This window comes from Heterocephalus glaber, unplaced genomic scaffold (assembly GCF_053883595.1).
Source record: "Heterocephalus glaber isolate CG9 unplaced genomic scaffold, H.glaber_assembly_v1.0 deba00001479, whole genome shotgun sequence".
NCBI lineage: Eukaryota > Metazoa > Chordata > Mammalia > Rodentia > Bathyergidae > Heterocephalus > Heterocephalus glaber.
This window is the reverse complement of record NW_028258316.1, coordinates 2,121,152-2,143,955: the sequence shown is the minus strand read 5'-3', so window position 1 is coordinate 2,143,955 and position 22,804 is coordinate 2,121,152. Positions and strand designations below refer to the sequence as shown.

The 22,804-nt window shown below is 58.3% G+C and overlaps 1 protein-coding gene across 7 annotated transcripts in view; it reads left to right on the top strand.

Moving 5' to 3' along the window:
- Vav2 (vav guanine nucleotide exchange factor 2) overlaps window positions 1–22,804 on the top strand; it is a 120,056-nt gene that overhangs the window by 70,488 nt on the left and 26,764 nt on the right. For 4 of the 7 annotated variants that reach the window (XR_015439799.1, XM_087182963.1, XM_087182964.1 and 1 more), the window contains exons 4-7: window positions 6,771–6,839; window positions 20,431–20,533; window positions 21,961–21,975; window positions 22,656–22,754. Coding sequence is in view for 6 of the 7 variants with exons in the window: in XM_087182963.1 (XP_087039089.1) it covers window positions 6,771–6,839; window positions 20,431–20,533; window positions 21,961–21,975; window positions 22,656–22,754 (286 nt within the window). In the remaining variant the exon portion in view is untranslated. The remainder of the gene's footprint in view (window positions 1–6,770; window positions 6,840–20,430; window positions 20,534–21,960; window positions 21,976–22,655; window positions 22,755–22,804) is intronic. The other 3 variants (XM_004848994.3, XM_004848995.2, XM_087182962.1) reach the window with 1 other exon arrangement.

The following is a 22,804-nucleotide window of genomic DNA, read 5'->3' as shown; positions in this document are numbered from 1 at the left end:
AGACAGCAGGTGCTGCGTCCAGGAGTGGACAGCTCATCACCAGGCCACTGCTCTGCTGAGCACACAGCTCCCCGAGATCCAAACTGGTGCCAGTAAAGAACTAAAATAAGGCAAGTTTATTTGGGGAGAAAAGAAAGAGTATCCTGACGCTGGGGCCCAGGGCACAGCGTCAGGCCCCTTTGGCTTTCTGGCAGCTGCCCAGAGGTGGTAGCCCACGAGCTCTTATCCCTGGCTCCTTTCACTGGTGTCTCTCCATCCCCAAGGTGGGTGCTTTCTATTGCTGTGACTGTCTTTGACCCTAACCTAGGCCTGCTGGCCATTTGGCTTCTTCTGGGCCTTTGTAATAAGGAGGGGGGGGACTATTAGGAAGGGCGATTATTTAATGATTAAGCAAAGGGGACGTGTGTACATGCCTGTGTACTGTTACACAGATGTTAAAGTGAGAATACATAGGTGTGTATATGCGTAGGGGTATGTGTGTGTGTGTGTGTGTGTGTGTGTGTGTATGTATGTGTTATGGCTGTGTCCAGATGTCCCCAAAGCCTCACGCGGCCTTAGATGGGGCTTTTTCAGAGTGGCTGGATCTAGGGTGTGTGACGCTGGGATTAGGGGTGTGTGATTACTGAATCAGTCCACTGACTGGCTTGGTGCCACCCTAATCCCAGTAGCCTGGATAGAGGATAAAAGGGGCAGAGAGAAGCTTCTGTGGTCCCTTGTTCCTTTGCCACCTTCTGCCACGACACCCTGCCTTAGAGCCAGCTGATTATGGACTGAAACTTCTACAGATTGTGATCTAAATAAACCTTTCCTCCTTTAATTTGAGGCTCGGGTATTTTATCTCAGCCTCGAGAAAAGTAACCAACACTGTGTGTGTGTGTCTTGCATACTAAATAAGAGTCTGAAGGTGGCTGTCCCTTGTCGCCCTTGCATTCTGTCAGGTGGGTGTGGGGAGCTGGCTTTGCGGGTCTTTCTCTTTTGGCTTCAGTGTTACCTCTTCTTGATAAATTCTTTTGATCATTGTGTTGGCTGGCCCTCTCTCAAGCCCAGCTTCTCTCTCTCTTCTTTGTCTTTCTAATTGCCCTCGCTGCAGAGTCTCCTTGTAGTGTTAGAGGCAGAAACTGCTTTTAGTAAGTTTCCCTCTTGATCTTTTTTTTGTACCGGAGATCGAACTTGGGACCTTACGCTTTTGAGACAGGCAGCAGCACCCCTGAGCTACATCCCCAGCTCCCTCTTGATCTTAATAAAGCTCGTGAGGCCTTTGTCCTGTCTTTTCCCTGCCTACAGTGCCACCTGTCCCTACACAGGGACCTGCGGGAGAAAGCAGCCCATGGGTGTGGGGCAGGGGAGGAACTGGCCCTGCCTGACCCTAGCCAGGGGTGGGCGTGGGATTGGGGGACTTTGCAGTTGCAGGGTGCCAGGGCAGTGCTCAAGGCCGAGGACGCCGTGGGACTGGGCTGGCCGGAAGGGGGACCACATAGGGACACATGTAGGTGGTAGCCTTCCGTCCCTTATCTCTGTCTGAACAGTTGAACTCTCTACCCACATATTGGACTTGGGGAAACTGAGGCTGTGGTGGGCAAAGTCAGGACCCGAACCCCATCCATCTCTGCAGAGACCAAGCTGTCTGTTCCCCCTCCAGCTTCCCCTAAGTGAAGTTAGAGGCGGTGCTCAGCTTTGGGGCTGTGGGGGACCAGGCCCAGGACAGCATCTGTTGGCTGCATGCCTGCCTTGGAGTTGGAGTTTGTCTTTTCAAAGGCGAGAGGGGGCTCCATGTCCTGGGATCTTGGGGTAGGGGGTCCTGCAGGGATGCAGGCCCTGCATGATTAAATAATGCAGAGGGAGCCCATGCCAGATGGGGTCAGCGGGTCAGTGAGCCCCAGCCCGTGCTACCTGGGGGGATGGGAGAAGCATCAGGTGCATGGCGGGGTGGCTGCTGTGTCCTGTCCCGAGCACAGCTCCGATGTCACATGTAGAGCGTGTTTCCTGTCACACCCATGCATGAGGTCCTCCAGCCATCACCGGGGAACGGGAGCGTGTGAGGGTAACGCTGCCCTGGAACCCGGCTCTGGAGCCTGCCTGGAAGGAGGCGCTGCGTTGTGAGTCCTCTTCGACTACACCAGGCTTCGTTTAGAAACCACATCCTGCACCGTGCTGCATTCTGCTGAGGTCCTGAGGTCCAGGTTGGCCAGAGGTCCCGCTGCCCTCAGTGCCAGCAGCCCCCGCAGCATCTGGGCTGCTGCTCCTTCCAGACCGTGGGTGGCTTCCCCCCGGCTGTGGGCGCCCTGAAGTCCTGAGGGGGGACCAGAAGCTCAGGTATTGACTTCAGAGCCGGACATGCACTGCTCCTGCTGCCTGACGCCCAATGGCCAGCTCCGAGCAGGTGTCCTGTGCACACCTGAGGGACGGAGGAGGGAGGAAGACTGTGGAAGTGGGACTCGCATCTCCTCTGCTCCTCCTTTGGGGTGGGCTCAACCTCGAGCGCCCTTCAGGGTGTCCTGTCTTCTGGTCTTCCTCTGTCTGCTGATCCCTCTGGTCCTGGCACTGAGACCCATCATCCTGGGCAGATACAGGGGCCACGAGGCTGGATGCGGAAGTTGTCTTCATGTGGTGGGGGCTCCTCAAGAGGGGCGGCTCAAGGGAGGACGGGGTGTGGAGGAGGCTTGGGGTGGGATCGGGTGGGCCACATCGGAGGAGGGGTAGTGCTGGGTCCTCCATGCCGGGGATTTCTTGGCATGCAGGGCTTTTTGGCTTCCTGCAGGGGTATCTGCTTAATCCCCGGCTGATGCTGGGGAGGTGCAGCTTCCCAGCAGCCTAGGACAGGAAATGAGTCCTTAGGAAGGTGGGATGGGCAGAGAGGAACCCGCTGCCCCGGGGGACCAAGCTGCTCTGTGTGGACCCCGCTTGACCGTTCTTGCTTCTCACGCCTGCTTCCTCCCTTAGTGAGAGATTAATGCCGAAGACTGACGCCTGGTGTCCCGTGGAGCCAGGGGAAGGGACACTGGGGTGAGATGCAGGTTCAGGGTCGGCTGGTGTCTGAAGACGGGGCAGGGAGCTGGGTCTTGTGGCCAAGTGGCCACAGTGCCTGCCTGCCGCGGCCCCTCCTGGGCTGTGAGCTGCAGCTGGGACGTGGCCCCAGAACTCCGCTCAGAGGCTGTCTGCACAGAGAGGCCCCCAGTGTTCAGTAGGCCTGGGCTGGACTGTTCCTCCCCAGACCAGACCGGAACCCTCACATGTGATTTCTCCTGAGCTCGCTTTGAGCTCCAGTTCAGAGCTGCACTTTGTCATAATTACAGGTAGGGAAAGAGCAGCTTGGGAATGTCTTATATCCATCCTTTTGCCTGTCCACCCATCCGTTCTCCCATTTTCCAGCCACCCACAAATCCAACCACAGTCAAACCCACCTGTCTACTCGAGCATCCATCCATGAATCCACCGCTCAACAGCCATCTCTATATCCGGTCCGTCCATCCACCCCTCCGTGCACCCAGCCGTTTGCCTACCTGCCACCCACCCGTCCATCCACCCACTCAACCATCATTGCCATTCCAGTGCCTGGCACCCTGCTAGGCAGGATGGGCCTGGGCGGAGAGCAATCAGGTCTTGCTGCCTCGTGAGGCGGGGTTTGCCGCGGGCGCTGGGGACAGTAGGATTGGGTGTGGCGGGGGGACAGATGCCTTGCACCAAGCGCAGGCCCAGGCTGGAGGTGGAGCAGGGTGGGGGGTGAGTGCAGGGGGCAGCCTCCCCACCCCACCTGGGAGGCCCCCACCCTGCATTCCCGCTCCCTTCCCCAGCCCTATCTGACCCTGAGGGGTGCCTCCCGTCCTGACCAGGCGAGGCCTGTCTGTGTTTGGCCGTGGCAAGGGCTAATTGGATTTGCAGCTCCATTCTCTGAGGGCTTTGAGGCCCCAGCAGTGATGGCAGAGTAAGATTTTATGGGCAGCAGTGTAATTCTTCTGGCTTTAACTGGCCTGTGTTGTGTCCATGGGGTCGGGCGAGTGTAGGAGATGACACGAGAGGCCAAAGCAAGACCCTGAAAGAGACGAGACGTAGAAAAGTGAAATGAGGAAAGGCATGCGTACGTGATCATCTGAAAAGCCTTGAAATTACTATTATGCCTTACTTTTGTGGGCACCAACTTTCTGTGTATTAGGAAACAAGGTACCGAAATGCTCGTGGGCAATGGGCTGGCAGACACTCACGGGGCACCACGAGTTAATTTTGTGTCGTTTTGTTTGTTTGAGACAGGGTCTCCCTGTGTAGCCCAGGCTGCCCTCAAACCCGCAGCAATCCTCCTGCCTCCGCCTCCCGAGTGCTGGGTTGGCAGGGGTGCGCCACCACACCCGGCTTAGAGGTTAGATTTCCTAGGCAGTAGAAATTGGCCTGGATGAGGCTGATGGCAGGAATAATAACCCAGAGCTCCAACTCTCTGGGTGTTGCCCAGTGCGGAACAATCTGCCATCACATAGCAGCCCCGTGAGAAGGAGCCACTGGCTTCACTTTTGGGGGGAAATTGAGTCAGAGAAGCTCAGTAGCTTGTCCGAGGTCACCCAGAGTAGGTGGCGGGCCTGGGACTCACCACTGGGCTTGTCTTGCTCTGAATCCTTCCCTCTCCATCCCTACCTGGGCTCAGCTTCCCTGGTTTCACCTGAACAACACAGGAGCTCTGCAGTCGATTAGTGATGTCTGCCAGGGACGGGAGGTGCCCACATCGGGTGTGCGTGCTCGTGGCCCCTCCAGTGGGTCAGCTGGCCGCTGTCTCCACACACACCCCGTGTCAGGGTTTGAACAAGGCCACAGCCTCCCCGAGTTCTCCGGAAGCTTGTCTTTGCCGCAAAGCCGTTTTACACACAGCACGCTTCAGTTGGATAGGAGCGGGCCTTTACGTGTTTGCAATATAAACGAGGCAACTTTTGTTAAATAGCAGCAATTTAGATATTTTGTCCTTATAACAAAGGAACACCCTTCATCGTGAAAGACTTAAAAAGCGTAATGAAGTGGCACCCCGTGTGTATGCGCAGTTGTTGTGTTTCTCTGTATCAGTTAAAAATAAATTTTAAAACAAGCAAGTTTGGAAAGTGCAGGAATGGCTGGCGGGGGGCTGGGGAGAGTGCTGGTGACCTTGTGGGACGGGGGCAGTGGGGAGCCCGCCTTGGCAGGGGGCATCAGGCTCAGCCTCCCAGCACCATTTGGTCACTCGTGTTCTGGTCCCTTTGGCAGTTGGGGTCATGGAAGGATCTGGACCCTGCTCCTCAGTGCCATTTCCCATCAGGCCAATGGGAATCGGGGTCAGTTTGGGCTCCGTCCTACAGCGGGGTGACGTGGGTCCCTCTGGGGTTTCCTGGCTGAGAGCACAGCTGAGTCGGTAGGGCCTCCTGCAGGTGGCCAGGGCGCCATGGTGACCCGAGGACACGCCCCTCTACTGAGTGCTGCTGCCCTGGTGACAGGAGAGGCGGGGAGGAGGGGGCGGAGTTTGCCGCAGGTCTGCCACAGCGCCCTGTGGGACCAGGCCTTCCGGTTCAGCCTGGCTGGGAGGCTGTTGGGCACTTGGCTGCGATCCTTGCTGAATCACCGCGAGCCAATGTCAGGCTGACCCTGGGTGGCAGGCGGGAGGGTGAGGAGGGTCCTGGGGAGCAGGATTCCAGGAACTTGCACCCTGGGGCTGCAGGGTACTTGGTTTAATTAAAAAGGAATTTCACCTCCCACTGCTTTTGAACAAGGCCTTTAATCTGAGTCTCCCACCTCCCTCCGAGCATTTGGCTCCTGGAGTGGCCTGTGCTGGCGTCTGGAGACAGGAAGCTGACACTGGGGCCTCCTGCTGTCTGCAGAGGCTGAGGGCCGAACCCCTGCTTCCTTCTACCCTAGGTTGTTTGGCTGGGCTGGAGTTGACAATGGCAGGTTACCAGGAGGAAAGCGATTTTCATTTTATGTGCCCACGAGAGCGCCACAACAATAGCAGACCCTGAGAGGAACTGGGTGATGGGAGCTCACCCAGATCACCCTGTGCGTCAGAAGTGGGGGCACAGGGATCTTGGGGTGCGTGGAGCACGTTCCTTCCGGGAAGGGGAGGAAGGGGCATCTGGTCACAGCGCTGCACTGTTGGGGCCAGGCAGAATCCCCCAGTCATTCCCCTCAGAGCGGGTCCTTTGCTGACGTGCGCGCCCTCCCAAGTGTGGATCCTGTACACAGCGGCTGTCACCTTACCTGGGGTGGCCGAGGGAGGTAGACCCATGGTGCCGGCAGGTGGCACAGTGCTGGGCGCCCCTGGCATTCCCTCCTGTGTCTCACCTTGAGGTGTCCAGGGAGCCCATGTCCTGCTACCAGGACACCCCAGAAAGGCCAGTGCCTGGAGGAGGGGCAGCGTGGTGACACAGGACGAGGCTTCTGCCATGCCAGGCCCAGACCCCTGGTCTGCCAGGGCCCTCTCTTTGGACGTTGCCGGGATCCATCCATTTCCTGCACCCACGGTGACAGGCTGGGCTCTGTGCTGCATCCCTGTGGGGCCCCTGTGTGTGCCGAGCCTCCACCAGTATGGGCTGCCGTGTGGCCTGCAGGCTCAGAGAGGTGTAGGGACTCACCCAAGGGCCCTCAGCCAGGAAATGGCCTCGTGAGCATTCAGACCCAAGCTCACAAGGTGCCAGGTCCATGTCTGCACCACCGGGCGCCTCCACCAGACCTGGGGGACAGCCAACGCCCAGCGCCCTCCGCAGAGCCAGGCAGGCTCCTCCGGCATCGCAGACACCCGTGTCCTCACTGTCCCCTTCTCTCCCCAGGCCTTTTCCCTCCGAGGAGACCGCGGAGAACGATGACGACGTCTACCGCAGCCTGGAGGAGCTGGCTGAGTAAGGGCTGGGGAGGAAGACGGGGAGGCTGCAGGAGGGGAGGCCCCGCGTCCCCAGTCAGGGGAACCAGCACCACATTTAAGGCAGGCCTGGTCCTTGGTCTCCATGGGGCCTTGGCCAAGGCAGGAGCCTGGGCTTCTGCACGGCCCTGGGGGGCCGGAGCCCCAGTCTCAGCGCCCACTGCCTTCTGGGAGTTGGCCTGGGTGCCGACCAGGCCACAGCTTCCTCCTGGGTCAAGCCTGGAGGATCTGGTCAGGCTCAGGGTTAGGGTTAGGATGAGGCGTGCCTGGGCTCCCTCCTTGCCTTCCTTCCGCTCTCTGAGAGGATTTCTTTGCTCTGCTACACCCAGCGCACGCCTGGCCATTTCCCTGTGGGGATGGACGGAGCCGCTGGCCTGGCTCTGCCAGGCTGGCTGTGACCAGAGTGGCATCATGTGGGCCCCGCCAGGGAGGGGGGTGGCTGCTTGCTTGAGAGGGGGCAGTGGGCTGGAGGCGGCGGCACCCCATTCTGCAGAGCAGGGACCACAGCCAAGAAGTGGCCCCGGGCCCCATACCCACTGCCCACTGCCCCGCCAGCTCCTCCTGGGAGTTCCTGTTCCCCATCGAGAGTTTCTTTGTTCTGAGAGACTGCGGTGCCTGCTGCTTCTTTCCCTGTGTGCCAGCGCGTGGACGAGGAGCTTCGCGGTGTGAATGGCTCGGTGTTTACTGAGCACCTGGAGGGTGTGAGGCCAGGGCAGGGGCTTGGCGCTCCTCCTGCGCTCCGTGCCTGGGCGACGCGGATGTGACCAGGCCGACCGTGTGTGCAGGACCCCGGCCACAGTGCAGCGCATCCCCTCCGGGTGGCCCGGCCCAGGCCTCTGTGAGGGCCTCCTCATCCCCAGCCTGTCTTGGGGACCAGGCCCCTAGGCCTGGGGTGCACCCTGGCGGTGGGTGAGCGTGGAGCCGCTGAGGCATCTGAGACTCCTGTGGTCAGGTCAGTGCACTCACAGAGAAAATGGGGCTGGCATCCAGGGCCGGGGTCCCTGCCCAGTGCCACTGTGGCCACAGCCAGGCTCAGGCATCCGGGAGCACCCTCGATGGCTCCAGAAGGGCTGTGCCCCGACACACAGGGGCTGCCGGGATGCAGGCCGAGTGCCTGAGGAGAGGACAGAGACTCAGCAGGGGTGGCACGGAGCAGGGAGGTCCCCGAGGCCATAAGGGCCGCACCTCTGCCCGTCTGCAGCCACGTTGCTCACAGCGCTCAGGGTCGGTGTCCCCTTCCCTCCCTTTCCGTCCTCATCCACCACCTGCCACGTCCGGGCCCAGGGAACCTGTTTCCCACTCCAGCCAACACTGCTACCCGCCCACAGAGCACTGCACCCTGTGGGCCCCTGGCCGTGCAGGGCTACAGCCCGCTGAGGTGCTTGAAGTCCCGTGTCCCTGCGTCCTTGTGTGCACGGTGCCCGCGAACCTGACACTGCAGTGTGGGGCCCCACTGGGATTTCACCTCCTCACATTAAGCCGTCCCCGTGGTCACTTGGTGAGGCCTTCCTGTCACCTCCTCCACGCACACAAACAGGCCCGGACAGGGATGCCTTGGGCCAGGTCCCAGAGCTCATAAGTGGCAGAGCCACATTTGACTCCAAGTTTGTGCCCAGACCTCCCCAGAGCCTGGGGACCCTGTAACTGTGCCGTTTCTGTCCAGTGTCCCAGTTGAGTTCCGGGCTGTGTCTTCCAGAGACAGCAACACAGACTCAGCGGCCCAGGAATGGTATACTGTGCCTTGGGCAGGGGCCTGGCCAGAGGTGTCTGAGTGGGAGCCTTGTGCAAACCCTGCACTCTCCCCAGACTGCCACCAGCGTGGCCAGGCCCGGGCCACGTGGGACCCGTTCAGACCCAGGGATCCTCTGCAGCGGGTCAGGCCTTGAGCCTGGCTCCGGGTCCCCTCTTTCCCTGTCTTACCTGGTGGTGACAGTTCTCATTCAAAACAAAATGGAGTTGTCCACCCAGGAAGTGTGGTGTCATTTTGTGACATTAAGAGTTAGCGTTAGCTGAGTGTGTGGCACTTGTCTGTAATCCCTGCTTTCTGGCAGGCTGAAGCAGGAGAATTGTAAGTTCAGGCCCAGCCAGGGCAACTTAGCGGCTTAGCAGCAGCTGTTTTAAATAATAAAGGGTGGGGGAAGCTGTGAATGTAGCTCAGTGGTAAGCTCAGTGGTAACGAGTACCCCTGGGTTCAAGCCTCAGCACCATCTCCCTGAAAAAGGAAAAAGCAAGCCTCCTGAGCCCAGTGCGTCCCTTAGGACTGCGGTTATTTCAGACGAAAATCGTAAGTTATAGGGAAGGGGATGAATGTGGATCCTTAACTCATGGCTTGGTCCCAGCGTCTCAAGTTTAATACATTTTTCATGCTTTCCCTCTCTCCTTTCATTGAAGAGCAGGGTTCCCTAGCATCCAGTCCCTGAGGACTCGGCATTGATATTTAGCCGTTGTACAAACAGACTGCCGCTTCTAACCTGGACTCTGCCCGGGAGGGAGTGCGGATGTGCACTGTCCACACAGAAGCTGGGGAATGGCCGGCAGCGATGGTCACCTAGCACGTCCACCAGACCCTCCCAGCCTCCTGGACCCCAGGCCCTGCAGCCTTCCGGATGCCAGGCATGGACCTCCAGGGAGGGTGCCTGGCTGGGGCCACCGTGCGGGAGTGGCCCTATGAGTTCTGTCATGCATTCATTCGATCATTAATTCATCCGCTGTCACCCGGTTGCTAAGCACTGTGTCAGGCCTGGGGATGAAGAGTAGAGGAGACAGCTCAGCCTCCAGAGACCCCACGCTCCCTCAGGACGGTGGGGTGGCAGTGAGCACAGGCTGCCTGTCACCCCCAGGGACAGGTGCGTCTGCACGCGGGACTCAATCCAGGCGGTGACCCTCAGCCTGTCGCCTCCTGCTCTCATGGTCTTGGACAGCTGCTGCTTCTCGCTGCCTCAGTTTCCTGCCGTGGGATGCGTGAAGCTGCCACACATGGGGCGTGCTCCATGGGATGGGGGAGACGGACGGTGGCGTCGGGTGGTGGCACTGGGGAACCTCGCTGTCCTCTCCCATCTGCTGTGGCTGTGGCCATGCAGTGCAGCAGAAATCAAACGGAGCCACGTGTGTGCCTGGGGCTTTCTAGTTGCTAGTCGGAAAAGTAAAAAGGGACCGGAGAGATCAGTTGTAAGAAAGTATTTTATTTGACCTGATGGACCCAAAATACTGCCCTATGGCTCATCAGTGGGAAGCCGCGTCCTTTAAAGCTTGCGCTCTTTCATGTCCTTTTCACGTTGCCCGGCGCCCCCCATCAGGTGGGCGGCGTAAGTTCTGCAGGGCTCCTTTCCACTTGCTGTGCTGGAGCTGGCAGTCAGGGCTCAGGTCCAGAACGTCCTTCTGGGGTGAGCGGAGCCCATGTGGGAGCCGACTGTCCCAAGTGCACCCGGCTCTCACTTTACTTTTTGCAGGAGTCAGGGCCCATGGGCCAGGCCAGGCTGGGCGGCCGGTTACCCAGAGCTGAGCGGGCCAGGGTGTCTGCACAGCCACGGGAGGCAGGGCAGAGCTTGGTGACTCCTCACCGCAGTCCCCGTCTGCTGAGCAGGTAGCCAGACCCCACAGGTGACCGTGTGGCTGTCAGTGCCCAGGGCAGCGCCTGGTCCACCCGGCAGTGACCCCGGACACATCCAGGCTCTGTCCGCAGTGGCCTGGCCCGGTCTGCGCTAGATGCCTCTGACTGAGAAGTTTTCCTCGAGCATAAGGGTGGTTGGAGGTTCCTGGGCCAGGGCCCCGAGTGATGGCCGTCATGTGGACACAAGGGTGGCTGCTTCTCAGCTGGACCACGGCCTGGACACCAGGGTCACAGTGGGGCTGGCTTCGGCTCGTTGTCTAGCTCTTGCCTTTAGGGGCCTCTGTGCCAGGTGTCACAGTGGGGCCGTGCTTGGTCTCAGGCAGTCTGTGTGGCTCTGAGGGTCTCAGTTTTCCCTTCTGTGCCCTGGGTCCTTCAAGGTTGCAGGGCCCATGTCAGTCACACAGATGCCTGCCCCGCTTAGCTCTGACCTCTCAGTCCTCGGGCCGAAGTGGTTTTCAGGCTTAAACAGATATGACTGACACTTCACGGACTGCAGTTCACCCGCAGCTTCTGTGGAGAGCCTGGTGTCCTGGGGGTGCAGGGCACTGAGAACATTTCTTTAAGGAGCTTCGGCAGGGAAGGCATTTAGTGTGGGATGTGTCCCCCCAGGGAGGGCTGGTCCCACAGACTCTTGGGGTCCCTTGGTCCTTGTGTGTCTGTGAGGCTTGTCTGTCCTCAAGGACTGGCCCAATGGGATCCACGAAGCCAGAGTCCAGGGCACAGCCTGCTGGACACTTCCAGGCTGGGGACCCGCGGCAGGCTTCCCTGCCACACTCTGTACAGCACGCAGGCCATTCAGCGCTTCTGGCTCAGTCTGGCCAGGTACCAGTTGCGGTGGCCCTCTGGCCCCTGCCCTGTTCCCAGGGCGGCTCATCGGCCCCTTGGTGCGGCACCACCATGGTGCCCCTCAGCTGCCTCGTGGGCTCAGGGCCTTGGTGGCCTTGAAACCCCACTTCCTAGCCCCGCGCTGCGTGGCATGTCTGGCTCTGTGCTGCAGAGGACCCACCGGGCTGCATGTGCGGTGCAGGCTGCCCTTCGGCCGGGCAGCCCGCGCTGCCAACGTTCATCTCTGATGCCTGCTTAAATGCAGGGGTCCTCTTCCCATTTAACGCAGCCTCTGACAGCACAGGTGACAGGAGGGGCAGGGAGGGGACGCAGAACACATGGATGGTCATCTGCCATCTTCTGGTGGGGAGCAGTGGCCAGCTGGACTGTGACCGGAAGGGAAAGGGGCCCCACAGAATTGATCATCTGGTACCGTCCCCTGGAAACCCCAGCAAGGTAAAGACTTGGCCTTTCCCACACTGCTCTTTCTGCATTCAGCGCAGACCTGACCCTCGGGGGACACTGGAAACACTGCTGAGGTGGCGAAATGCATCATAAGCCAGGCGTAACTGTAGAGCCCCATCGTACACAGCCTTTTCTGTGTTGATTGCTGAACTCCTATTCATTCTATAAAACCCAGAGGTTGGAGGAGATTCCCTAACTCTGGCAGGATGAGGGAAGGGCACCTTTCTGGGGCTCCAGATGACCCCTCTCTCCGAGTTCCCATCAACTCCCTGTGTCTGTTCCTGTTGCTCACGTGGGCGGCACAGAGGACATGGGGCGATCCCTTGACCCGGGCCTGGCTTGTTTTGGGAAGAGGTTGTGCTGAGGGGATGCGGTGCTGAGAACACTCATGGCCCTCGTGGTGAAGGGCCCACGAGACCACAGCCCACGCAGGCCCGGGAGGCTCCTGTCCTCAGCCCTCGCAGCACCCAGAGAGTAAGGCCCAGAGACCAAGCGGCTGCGGAGGTCACACAGTGTGCTTCCCTTGGCGTGGGAGGGACTGAGACTCGGAGCCATCTGCTAGCCTGAGCCTGTGTGACCACTCAGGTGTGCTTCCTGCTGGGTTCCCGAGTGGCTCTAGGTGGTGGGAGGAACTCCCAGAGGCTCGTTCCTGCCACGCGCAGGGCACAGCCCCTAGAAACAGGGCTCCCTCAGGAGTCAGGCCGGCAGGGCTGCCCAGTTCAGCTTTACACACGGTGGTGAGCTGCCCTCCCCGGCTCCCCCACCTGCAGGGACAGCGGCTGCTGCTCACAGGCTGTGGTCAGGGCTGCTGGGGGCCAGTGATGCCCGTCTGTCCCACAAGGCCTCCACTGCCCCCAGTGCAGCCAGCCCCAGAGAGGCCGAGGCCTGGCATGGACTGAGGTCGGGAACTGTTGGGTCTGGTTGCCTGGTAACAGCAGCAGTGCACCCTGGCCTGTCAGGAGCGATGCTTTATGTCCCCCATAAACACCCTGGCCTGCCAGCACTCGGGGCAGAGGCTGCTCGCTGTTGCTTGGTTTTCCTGGATAGGGGGTGCGGCCTATCTGAGCAGCTGCCCCTTGGAAGGTGCCAGCGGGGTCTCGGGGTCTCCTCTGGCCAGGGGTCTGGAGAGGGTAAAGATCGCAGGCGATGACAAGGACAGAATTATTGTCGGGATTTAGCATCAGTTGGAGCAGCTGCCTGCAGGGGAGCTCCTAACTCCCTGGCCCTCTGTATTTCTAAAAATCATCATTTTTAGGGTTGCTTTTTTTTTTTTTTTTTTTTTGCCTTTTGAGACAGGATCTCCCTATGTAGTTCAGAGTGGCCTTGGACTCATTATGTATCCCAGGCTGGCCTCAAACTTGAGGTGATCTTCCTGCCTCAGCCTCCCAGGTTGTGGGCTTATAAGTGTTCGCCACCATGCCCGGTTTAGTGTTGCTTCTTGAGTCAGGCCCTGAGCTAATATCATGTTGTTGACTGCTGCCCCACCTTCCCCCAGGTTGTGAGGCCGTGGCCCTCACTAATTGAGCACATACTCTGTACCATGCCCGTGCTGGTCACTGACGTATAGCGGATCTTTGTAACTCTCCTTCTCCCTTTGTGGCTGGGGAAACTGAGGCAGTGGTTACCCACCCAGAGTTCTGAGCTGGAAACTGATAGGGCTGAGAATCTGGTTCCAGTTCGACCGGCTGCCTCTCCTGGGCTGCGAGTGAGCATTGAGTGCTGCAGGTGACGCGGACCTGCCGCGCTGGTCTGGGTGTAGTGGCAGCGACATCTGCCTGCCTGGAAGGCGAATCTGGAGGGCACAAGTGCGGTAGAACACCAGGAAGGCCAAGCGGGGTGCAGTAGAGCTGTGCTGCTGGGGTCTGGGGCCCTGTGGCACTCGGCGGGCCGGGCTGGTGCATGGGAGCCTGCGCAGGAATGTTCTGGGGCTCTGTCTCCGCTGGACCCGTTAAGCCGCGCCTCATGACAGAACGGGAGACAGCCTCTCTCGCACCGCGGGGCCCAGCTGGTCGCAACATAAGCTCGACGTCATCCCGGGGCGGCCAGGCTGTGTGAAGGGCGAGGTCCCTGTTAGGAAGCTCATGTTCTCAGGGAGACTGACATCCCCGCCAGTGGTGGCCACAGGGAGGGCACTTGGGAGGCAGATCCTCACCCCACCAAAATGAACAGCGCGCGGTAGCGTCGCTTCTGGCCCTGTCCCTCTCCTGAGAGGCGTCTGGACACCGGACCCGGGTACCTGCTGACCGCCAGCCTCCCACCTGGACCGTGAGGCGCAGGACCTCTGTCATCTTTGTGCCGAGGACCCAGAAGGTTTCTGGTGCAGGATTTGCCTTGGAATAAACATAGATTAGCCCAGCCAGATCCTGTGAGCTTTATGCTTTTGAATTGCTGAGTTTATCTTATGAGGATTTGTTCTTTTTAACAAATACATTTCATTTTACTCTCATAATTTTTCATTTTTAAAAACACTTCTTGACCATTCCTTTATTGCCTGTCTGGAAGTTGGAATGTGTGTGTGATGTGGGTTATAATTTGCAGTGACAGGTACAGCCTTTCTTGGTATTCACTGCCCTGGATTAAACTGTGGTCAGGAAAGTGCTCTGGACAGAGGCGGCGTCAGCCAAGAAAGTGCCCGCGTGCTCGCCTCGCTCGTGGTGAGAGGGTTGTTGCAGGCAGGAAGTGGAAGTGGCCGCTGCTCCCTGCAGGTGTGGATGTGGACAGTGCAGCTGGAGGAGTGGCTCCCACAGCCTCAGGTAGAGCCCGTTCTCCCATGCACCCACCCACCTCTGGGCCCCGGGGCCAGGGAGATGCAGGCAGAAGTGCGTGAGCTGTGGGCCTGGGGGAGCCAACACTCCTTGCAGAGTTGATTCTGAGGAGGAAAGACAAGCTTGGAGCGAGGTAGTGAACATGTGCCCGGTGACTGCCCTGGGGTGTGCCCAGTATCAGCCCTGGGGGATTTTGAGGTGACTCCCTGGGAGTGTTCTCATGTCAGCTCCAGAGAATGTTGGGGTGACTGCTTGGGGGGTTCCTAGGGTCTCAGCACAGAGGATTTTGGGGTGATCCCCCTGGTTTTTTCCAGTGCTCTGTCCCATGGTATCATCAGTGAGTATGGATGGGATGGGGTGCGCTGACCCCTCCCCCCCACCTGGTGGACCTGTTCACAGGGTGCTCCTGGCAGGAGGAAGGAAACTCTGGGTGCCATGGTGACTCACAGGCCAGTCTACTTCTCTGTGCCCCAGTTTACCCTGGTGCAGAGTAGACCTGTGTCAGGGCCACAGACCCTGTATCTAAGGTCAGACCCATGTTAGTAACACAGCAGCAAGGTCAGATTGACTTCTCTGCCGCAAGAGATGACAAGATTTGAAAATTATTTAGAAAAACATTTGGAGACACTCAACGCTAAGAAACCAGAGTGAGTCTCTTGGTGAGGGATGCACTTGAGTGGGTGGGACACTGGCCTCTGTGGAAATCACAGGTTTTGTGGGCATGTTAGTGAGCTTCCTGTTACTGCGCCCAAGTACCTGAGTGAGTCAACTTAAAAACAGGAAAGGTTTGTGTTGGCTCATGGTGTCAGAGGTTTCAGTCCATGGTCACTAGTCCTTTGCAGTGTGTGGTGGCATCAGTTGTTGAGGCACGAGCATATGCCCAGCTGGCCACCTCAGAGCAGCCAGGAAACCAAGAGAGAGGAAGGGGCTGGGATCCTGGAATACCTTTCAAGGGATCCCAAGGGACCCAGCTTCCTTACCCTTAGGCCCTACCATGTGAACCTCACACCACCAGCTGGGGCCAACCCTTTGGTCTCCAAGGCATTAGGGAACATTCTAGGTCCAAACTTGGGGTGAGCAAAGCTGCCTGAAGATTAGGATGGAAAAGCTGGGGGGTAGGAGCCCCCAGTCTGCGCCTGAGGTCCTCCCTGCCCTTGGCTGCCTGCTCAGACCCCCAGGAAAGACCTCGAGATTTCCAGCAGGAGATTACAGCAGCCGTTTCAGTTCTGCCCCTGCAGAGAGGACAGACTTTGAAGTCTCCGATTACCCAAGTTCACTTAGAGCAAATAGGACTCTTAGGCAGAACTCTCAGAATCCAGAGTCCCCACAATGTATCATTCATAGCATCCAGCGACCAATAAAAAAATCATCCAACTTGCAAAGAAGCAGGAGAAAGTGAGTCATGCTCAGGAAGAAACAGAGTCTATAGATGCTGTCCTTAAGATGACCCAGATGTGGCAATTATCAGCTGTCTTACTCAGGGTTCTCCAGGGAAACAAGTCCAGGAGGTACAGATACAGAAGAGGGGATTTATTATGGGAACTGGCTTATGCAATTGCAGAAGCCCCGAAGCCCCCTGAGCCCCTGGCTATGCTGCCTATGAGCGAGTGGGAGTCCCAGGAAAGTCAGCAGTGAGATCCAGTCTGAGTCCACAGGGCTGAGAACCCAGGGACAGTGTTGTAACTCCCAGCCCAAGGCTGGAGACCTGAGATCTAGTGGGAATGGGGTCAGGGTGTTGGTGGATGTCCTGGAACCCAAGGGCCCAAGAATAAGGAGTTCCAAAGTCCAGGGCGGGAAGAAATGACCACCCTAGCTCTGGAAGAGAGTGAACATCTGCCCTTCTGTCTCTGGCCCCAGGTGGGCTGGATGCGGCCCACACCCTGGGGTGAGCAGGCTCCATTCCCCACTTTGCGGTTCAGACAGCCCCTGTGGAAACACTCAGACTCACCCAGAAAGAGTGTTTGCCAGTTATCCAGGCACCCTCAGCCCAGCTGGTTGACAGAAAAGTAACCATCACAGCAGATTTATAAATATGGCCAAGGACTTACAAGAAAATAGGACAAATGAACAGATGGGGAGACACAGTGGAGAAATACAAATTATTTAAAAACCACCCGAGGAAACTAGAGGTGAGAGGCATGCTGCCTGAAGTGAGCAATCGCTGGATCAGCTTGTTCAAGACTTGCAGATGGCAGAAGGAGGAGTCATTCAACTTGAAGATAGCTCCATGGGAGTTACACACTTTAAATAACAGAGAAGAAGCACATGCCTCTAATCCCAGCTTTCAGGAAGGCTGAGGCAGGAAGATCACAAGTTCAAGACCAGCCTGGGCAACTTAGTGAGTTAGCAAAACCCCATCTCGAAACTAAAAATAAAAGTATTCAGCCTTCAACATAGTGTAACACACAAACCAGGACGAATTTGTGCTAATCAGTATCAAGTAGTCTAAAACAAGTATGTTGTGTGTGCCAGAAGAAAGAGTGAAGGAGGTAAGGAGGAAAAAAAAACTCAATAAAAAGACCAATTAATAGTTCCTAAAGCCTTCAGGATAAAACTACAAAACAGTACCTTGACTGAGACTGAGTGGAAGTGTATACTATGTTCATGGATTGGTAGTGATAGTAAAATTCAGTTCTCCACAGACTGCTGATTCAGTCCACTTCCTGTGGTGAGCTCAGTAGACTTTGGTTTTTTCAGAAATTGATAAAATGATTATCTAAAGTTTATGTGAAAATGCAGAAGGCCTTAAAATAGTGTACACAATCTCGTAAAGAACATGGCTAGAGGATTTATGCCACCTGATCTCAAGACTTTCTGTAAACTAAAAAACAGTGGTGCTTACATGAGGGTTGATAGATAAATGGATTGGTGGAATAGAAACTGTAGTGAGTTCCAGATACATTCATGTGTGGTCAGTTGGGTTTTGTCCGAGATATCCAAGAAGCCTAGAGGGAAGAAGAAAGTTTTTGACAAGTTATCGCGGAACACCTGGGTATTCCCGTGGGAAAAAGTGTGCACCCCCTACCTCACGCCGTGTGCAGAGTTAATTTGAGATGAACCAAAGCCCCAAACATAAACTCTGAAAGTACACGGCTCTGAGAAGAAAATGCAAGATAAAAATCTTTTGTGATTTAAAAGAAAACAAAGATTTTTAACCAAGACAAGATTTTGTAGTTAGAACTCAGGACAGAGTGAAAGGAAGTTTTGATAAACCAGACTTCATGAAATTATAAATGAATGCTTACCAAGACACGTGAAGAAAATGAATCACCATGCTAGAGCCAGCAGGAGAGAAGAAACACAAAACCTACACAACAAAGTGCTTGGCCCACAGTATCAAAAAACTCCTAGAATTCAATAAGAAAGAAACCATTCCCGACTTTTAGAGAAGGACAGAAGTCTCAGATAGATCTGTCGTGAAGGAAGCTGCACAGGCAGTATGTGGAAAAAATCTTCAGCATCTCTGGTCCTCAGGAAAACTAAAAATAAAACCACAACAGTGTTCCACCGAGAACCCACTCCAGTGGCTGAATGAAAAGGACCGGCAGTGACAGGGACCAAAGAGGACACGGAGCCTCTGGAACTTGCGTGCACTGTGGGAGGGGAGGCAGATGCTGCAGCCACTTGAGGAAAGCACTGGGAAGTTGCCAGTTCTGGTCCTGGGGGATGCTGTTTCCACAGGAAGTGATAGCGTTTGTCCCCACCCGTGTGTGCACACGTGCCCACGCACGCATGCACATGCACCACGTGTACACGCACATGCACATGCAAGACTTGAATGCTCATACAGTGGCTTTACGCACAGTCACCCTACTTGGAAGTGGAGAACCAGTCCCAAACCGTTCCTCCGATGTCTTGGTCCTCAGCAACATGGAGGAGCAGCCACTGGCGCAGGCAACTGCACGTTTAGGGTCTCAGAACCCACACAGAGGAGAAGACAGATGCACTACAGGAGTGTGGCACGATGCCACTGGCCGTGTCCACAAGGCAAAGTCACTGCGTGGTGAAGATCGTCCAGGAAGGAGCTGACAGGGAGGGGGGAGGCCTCGGGGGAAGGGAGAACTTCCGGGAGATGAGAACGCCTGCCCTGCACGGTGGGTCACACAGGCCACGCTGTCTTGTCTTCATAAACCTCTGTAGAAGTGCTGTGGAAACATGTCTGGCACCCTGAGGGTGCTTGCATTTGTGGGTGCCTGAGGGGTGCAGGTGTGTACCAGACACGGAGTCAGCCTGGCAGAGGCCGCTGGGCAGGGGCCTGGCTGCTGGGCACCTTGACCCGCCCAGCGCCCTCCCTGGCCTTGAACTCAGAAACAAATTGTCCGAGAGCTATCTATCCTCCTAAGTCCTCCTCTTGCCTCAGTTCCACAGAATCAGAATTCCTGAGGGAGGTGCAAGGTTTGGGAGGCTGGCACCACTGAGGAGTCTGGCTCCCAAAGCCTGGCAGGCAGCATGGTGGGCTGTGCCCTTGGGGGCAGCATCTAGAGGCAGGAAAGGTGACTTACAGCATCACAAGTGACAGTTCCCAGGGCAGTTGCCAAACCTGCCTGGGGGTGGATCTTGCGACACCACTGTACCCCTCTGTGGGTTCCTGGGGGCCGCACCCCAGACCATGGGCTCTGCGATGGAAGCTGATGTGCACCCCACTGTCAACCCCCAGGACGGGGCCCCTTGACCCCACCTGTGGGTCGTTTCCCAGGCTAACGACGGTGTCAAAGCGCCTGATGCAGGCACTGGCACGTGAAGGGCTGGGGGCGTGGCTGGGCAGCGCTTCCCGTCTGCCACTGCCCCTGCTGGCTCTGTCCCCTGGCCAGGTCCCAGCCCCATACGTGGAGTGCTGCAGGTGGTGCAGCGTGGTTGTCCCGTTGCACCTCAGTCCTCCCATCCTGCAGTGCCCAGGAGACCCTGCTGGTGCAGCGAGCCCTTCCTGGTGAATGCAGCATGCTCCTCCTCCGGAGTCCATCTTCGGTGATCTGACCCAAACCCACCGGAGGATGTAGTGTTGTGTCCCAGGCCGAGGTCTGGGCGGGGCTGGGGCATCTGCGTGTGGGGGCCCTTGGGGACCCCTGCCGTGTGTTTGTGTTCCTGCTCTTCTCCATTCCTCCCTGGTCCTGGTGGCAGGTCACAGAGGACAGTATTTCTCTTGGCCATGCCTTCCGGAAGTGACTGACCTGGCCCTACGCTGAGCCAAGCTGTATGACCAGCCTCACCTTGCAGAGGGCACGAGGGCCAGCCTGAGCCACCACACTGCCTGGCCCTGGTCCTCGGGATGGGTGTCCCGAGTGGGGCAGGACAGTGCTAGCTGGATTGGGCCATCAGTTGCTGAGCAGTGCCATGGGCCAGGTGTGGGATCCCAGGGAAGGAGGGGGCTGCCTGGTCCCGGGGCAGGTCACTCCCAGGACTGGCAAGGTGCCCGGGGCCCTGCGCTGGGCACCTGAAGCCCAGGATGGAAGGAGTCGGTCATGCACCAGGCAGGGTCCCATAGGCCTCCAGCAGGCAATGGCCGTGACCTCAGCCCTGCAGGCAGAGGGGAGCCTGAGGGACTCCCACCCCAGCCATGAGTACTAAGAGCTCTCATGCGTCGCAACCTAGGCAAGACCTCCCTGGGGCCAGAGGGGAGGCGCAGCCTGGACCCTGTGTCCCGTTGCCTGTGGCCCTACGCCCTTCAGCACCCCTGGGCCTCAGGATGGTGCGGGCCCCAGGCTGAGCCAGCACTCGGGGCTCTGGTCGGAGGCAGGAGTGGAGATTCTGGGGAAACAGGGGTCTTGCTGGCCCTGGCAACTGGGGCAGGTCCCAGATGGTGGCCTCCCCGAGTGCTCCCGTAGGCCAGGAGCCAAGGCTGAGGCGGGCGAGCCTGCTGGAGTGGCCCCTGGGCTGCGGCCCCTTCAGCTCACCTGCTCCCCCTGCAGTGAACATGACCTGGGCGAGGACATCTACGACTGCGTCCCATGCGAGGACGAGGGGGACGACATCTACGAGGACATCATCAAGGTGGAGGTGCAGCAGCCCATGGTGAGCCGACCCTGTTTCCGCTGGACGTGGGCCCCCACCCCTCTGTGCAGAGGGACCCCCGCGGTGTGCCTGGGCCTTCTCGTCCCCATGGGGCTCCCCTCAGAGTGTCCCTGCCTGGATGTGGCCCGATGTCCTCCAGGCAGGCTGCTGTGGAACATTCCTTTAAAGGTGCAGGGTTCGAGTCCCGCCTGAAGCAGTTGCTATGCCCCCACAACACTGCATGGCTCATTCTGCCCCTTTGTTTGGGGCACGAAGAGCCCAGCGTGGGCTCAATTAGCCAGCTGCGCCTTTTGTGCTGTAAGGATATTTATTTCTGCACAGGCCTTGTATAGTAATCTCTCGGATGCCAGCTTGCTTGGTGTGGGTTTATTGCCAACAACTACTTTGGGGAGGTGGGTCCGGGAGGCTGTCCGTGGGGGGACACAAGCCCCTCGGGCCCCCAAGCTCCCAGGGGTTGAGTGTGATGTCCTTGCCAACAGTGGCGGCTTTGATCCGTTCGCATTCCCTGAAGACATGGGAAATTTCTTGAAAAGCCAATAGTATTTTCCGTCTGTGCTGAGGGGATCACCAGCGGGTGGAGGAACAGGAAGCTGGGGAGACTCGGGCAGAGCGGAGGGCCTGAGGGGTCTGTCCACCCCACAGCCTCCCCCCTAGAGTGGGGGTCTCGTTTTGCCCTGAAAGGTCTGAAGACTCCCTCTCTGGAGAGCCTGGGGGCCCTACTCCTACGGGGGTCTCTGCTCCCCAGTCCTCTTTCTTGGGTGGTCTCTGGGGTGCTGGAGGACCCCTCCCCCAAGCTACTCCCCAAGGGCCTGCAGGACCCCACAAGCCTTTGATAGAACTTCAGCTCAGGGATGGCACTGGGCAGTCGATAAGCCCTGGTCAATGGGGGCCCGGAAGCCAGGTGTCCTGTGGGTGACATGAGACACAGGGGCGGTGGCTTCAGCGGAATTTGGGGTATCCTCACCCCCAGGCTGTGCATGCTTTCTCAGAGACCCCCAACCGTGCCTGGCCAGACTGTGGGGGGCTCCTGGGGGCCACTGCTGTCCCTGGTCCCGACGCACAGGCAGAGGACATAGGGGATTTGTCCAGCCTGCCAGGGTGGGGACTGGCGCTCCCCTGCCTGGACTGGCTGGGTCCTGGGGTCCAGGGCGCCCAGCCTTTCCTGGCCACCTGGGCGGGGGCCTCTGCTCCCTGCCAGGGTCCCGCAAGGTAAACTGCTGGTTCTGTCATTCCTTGTCGCGGCTGAATCCGCCTGAATGGTCTGAGTACAAGGTCACATGGAGGACAGAGCCAGGGTGGCAGGGGCCGTGTCCCAAGCAAGAGGCCCAGGAAGCCCTGTCCCGGCAGCCCGGTGGGCTCACCTGGGATGGGCCTGAGGGGACAGTGGCCTCGCTGATGTTCGCTCTCTTTGTCCCCCACGCTCTCAGATCAGGTACATGCAGGTAAGGGGCTGCAAGAGGCCCGAAACACGTCTGCTGCCCCCTCCAGGAGGCCACAGACCCCTCAGAGCAAACATGGGGCACCGTTCCTGGGGGCCACTGTCAGGTGCCCGGGGTGGCAGGGGTCGTGGGCCTCAGCAGCCCCCACAAAGCAGATTGCTTGGGAGCTGGGGCCCAGCACGGGGGCCTTGGGGTGTTTCCTGGAGGATGGCACTGGGCGGAGGCTGGGCACACTTTGCAGTACTGCTTGGCTGCACCTTTTGGGTGGCAAGATCCTAAGGAGAGTCCTGGGGAAGACCACACACCCCGCTGTGTCCCGGCAACCTTGTAGGAAGCCAGCACAGTGGTGGGCGAGGGGCCTGGGGTGGCCAGCGCTGCCTGCTGGGTGGGGCCGCTGGACTCTGCCTGTGTGCTGGGGGCTCCACCCCGGGGGAGCGGGAGCCTGGATCCCAGAAGCCTCCTACTTTCCTTAGCATCACATTTCTGCCCCTCCTGACACCTCAGTTTCCTCAACTGCAAAACAATGGGAAGGGACTGGGTCCCCCACCATCTTACACATGGTGACCTCTCAGCCCCCCGGGAGGCCCCTGTTGGGGGGACGGGAGGCTGGGGCTTTGAGGTCCTGACAGACAGGTGGTGGCTGGGCAGGGTAGCCCTGGGCTCACATCTTGTGTCCTCACCAGAAAATGGGCATGACCGAGGATGACAAGAGGAGCTGCTGCCTGCTGGAGATTCAGGAGACCGAGGCCAAGTACTACCGGACCCTGGAGGACATCGAGAAGGTGCGGGGGCTTTGGGTATAGGGAATGGCAGCCGGTGTCCCGGGGCGTGC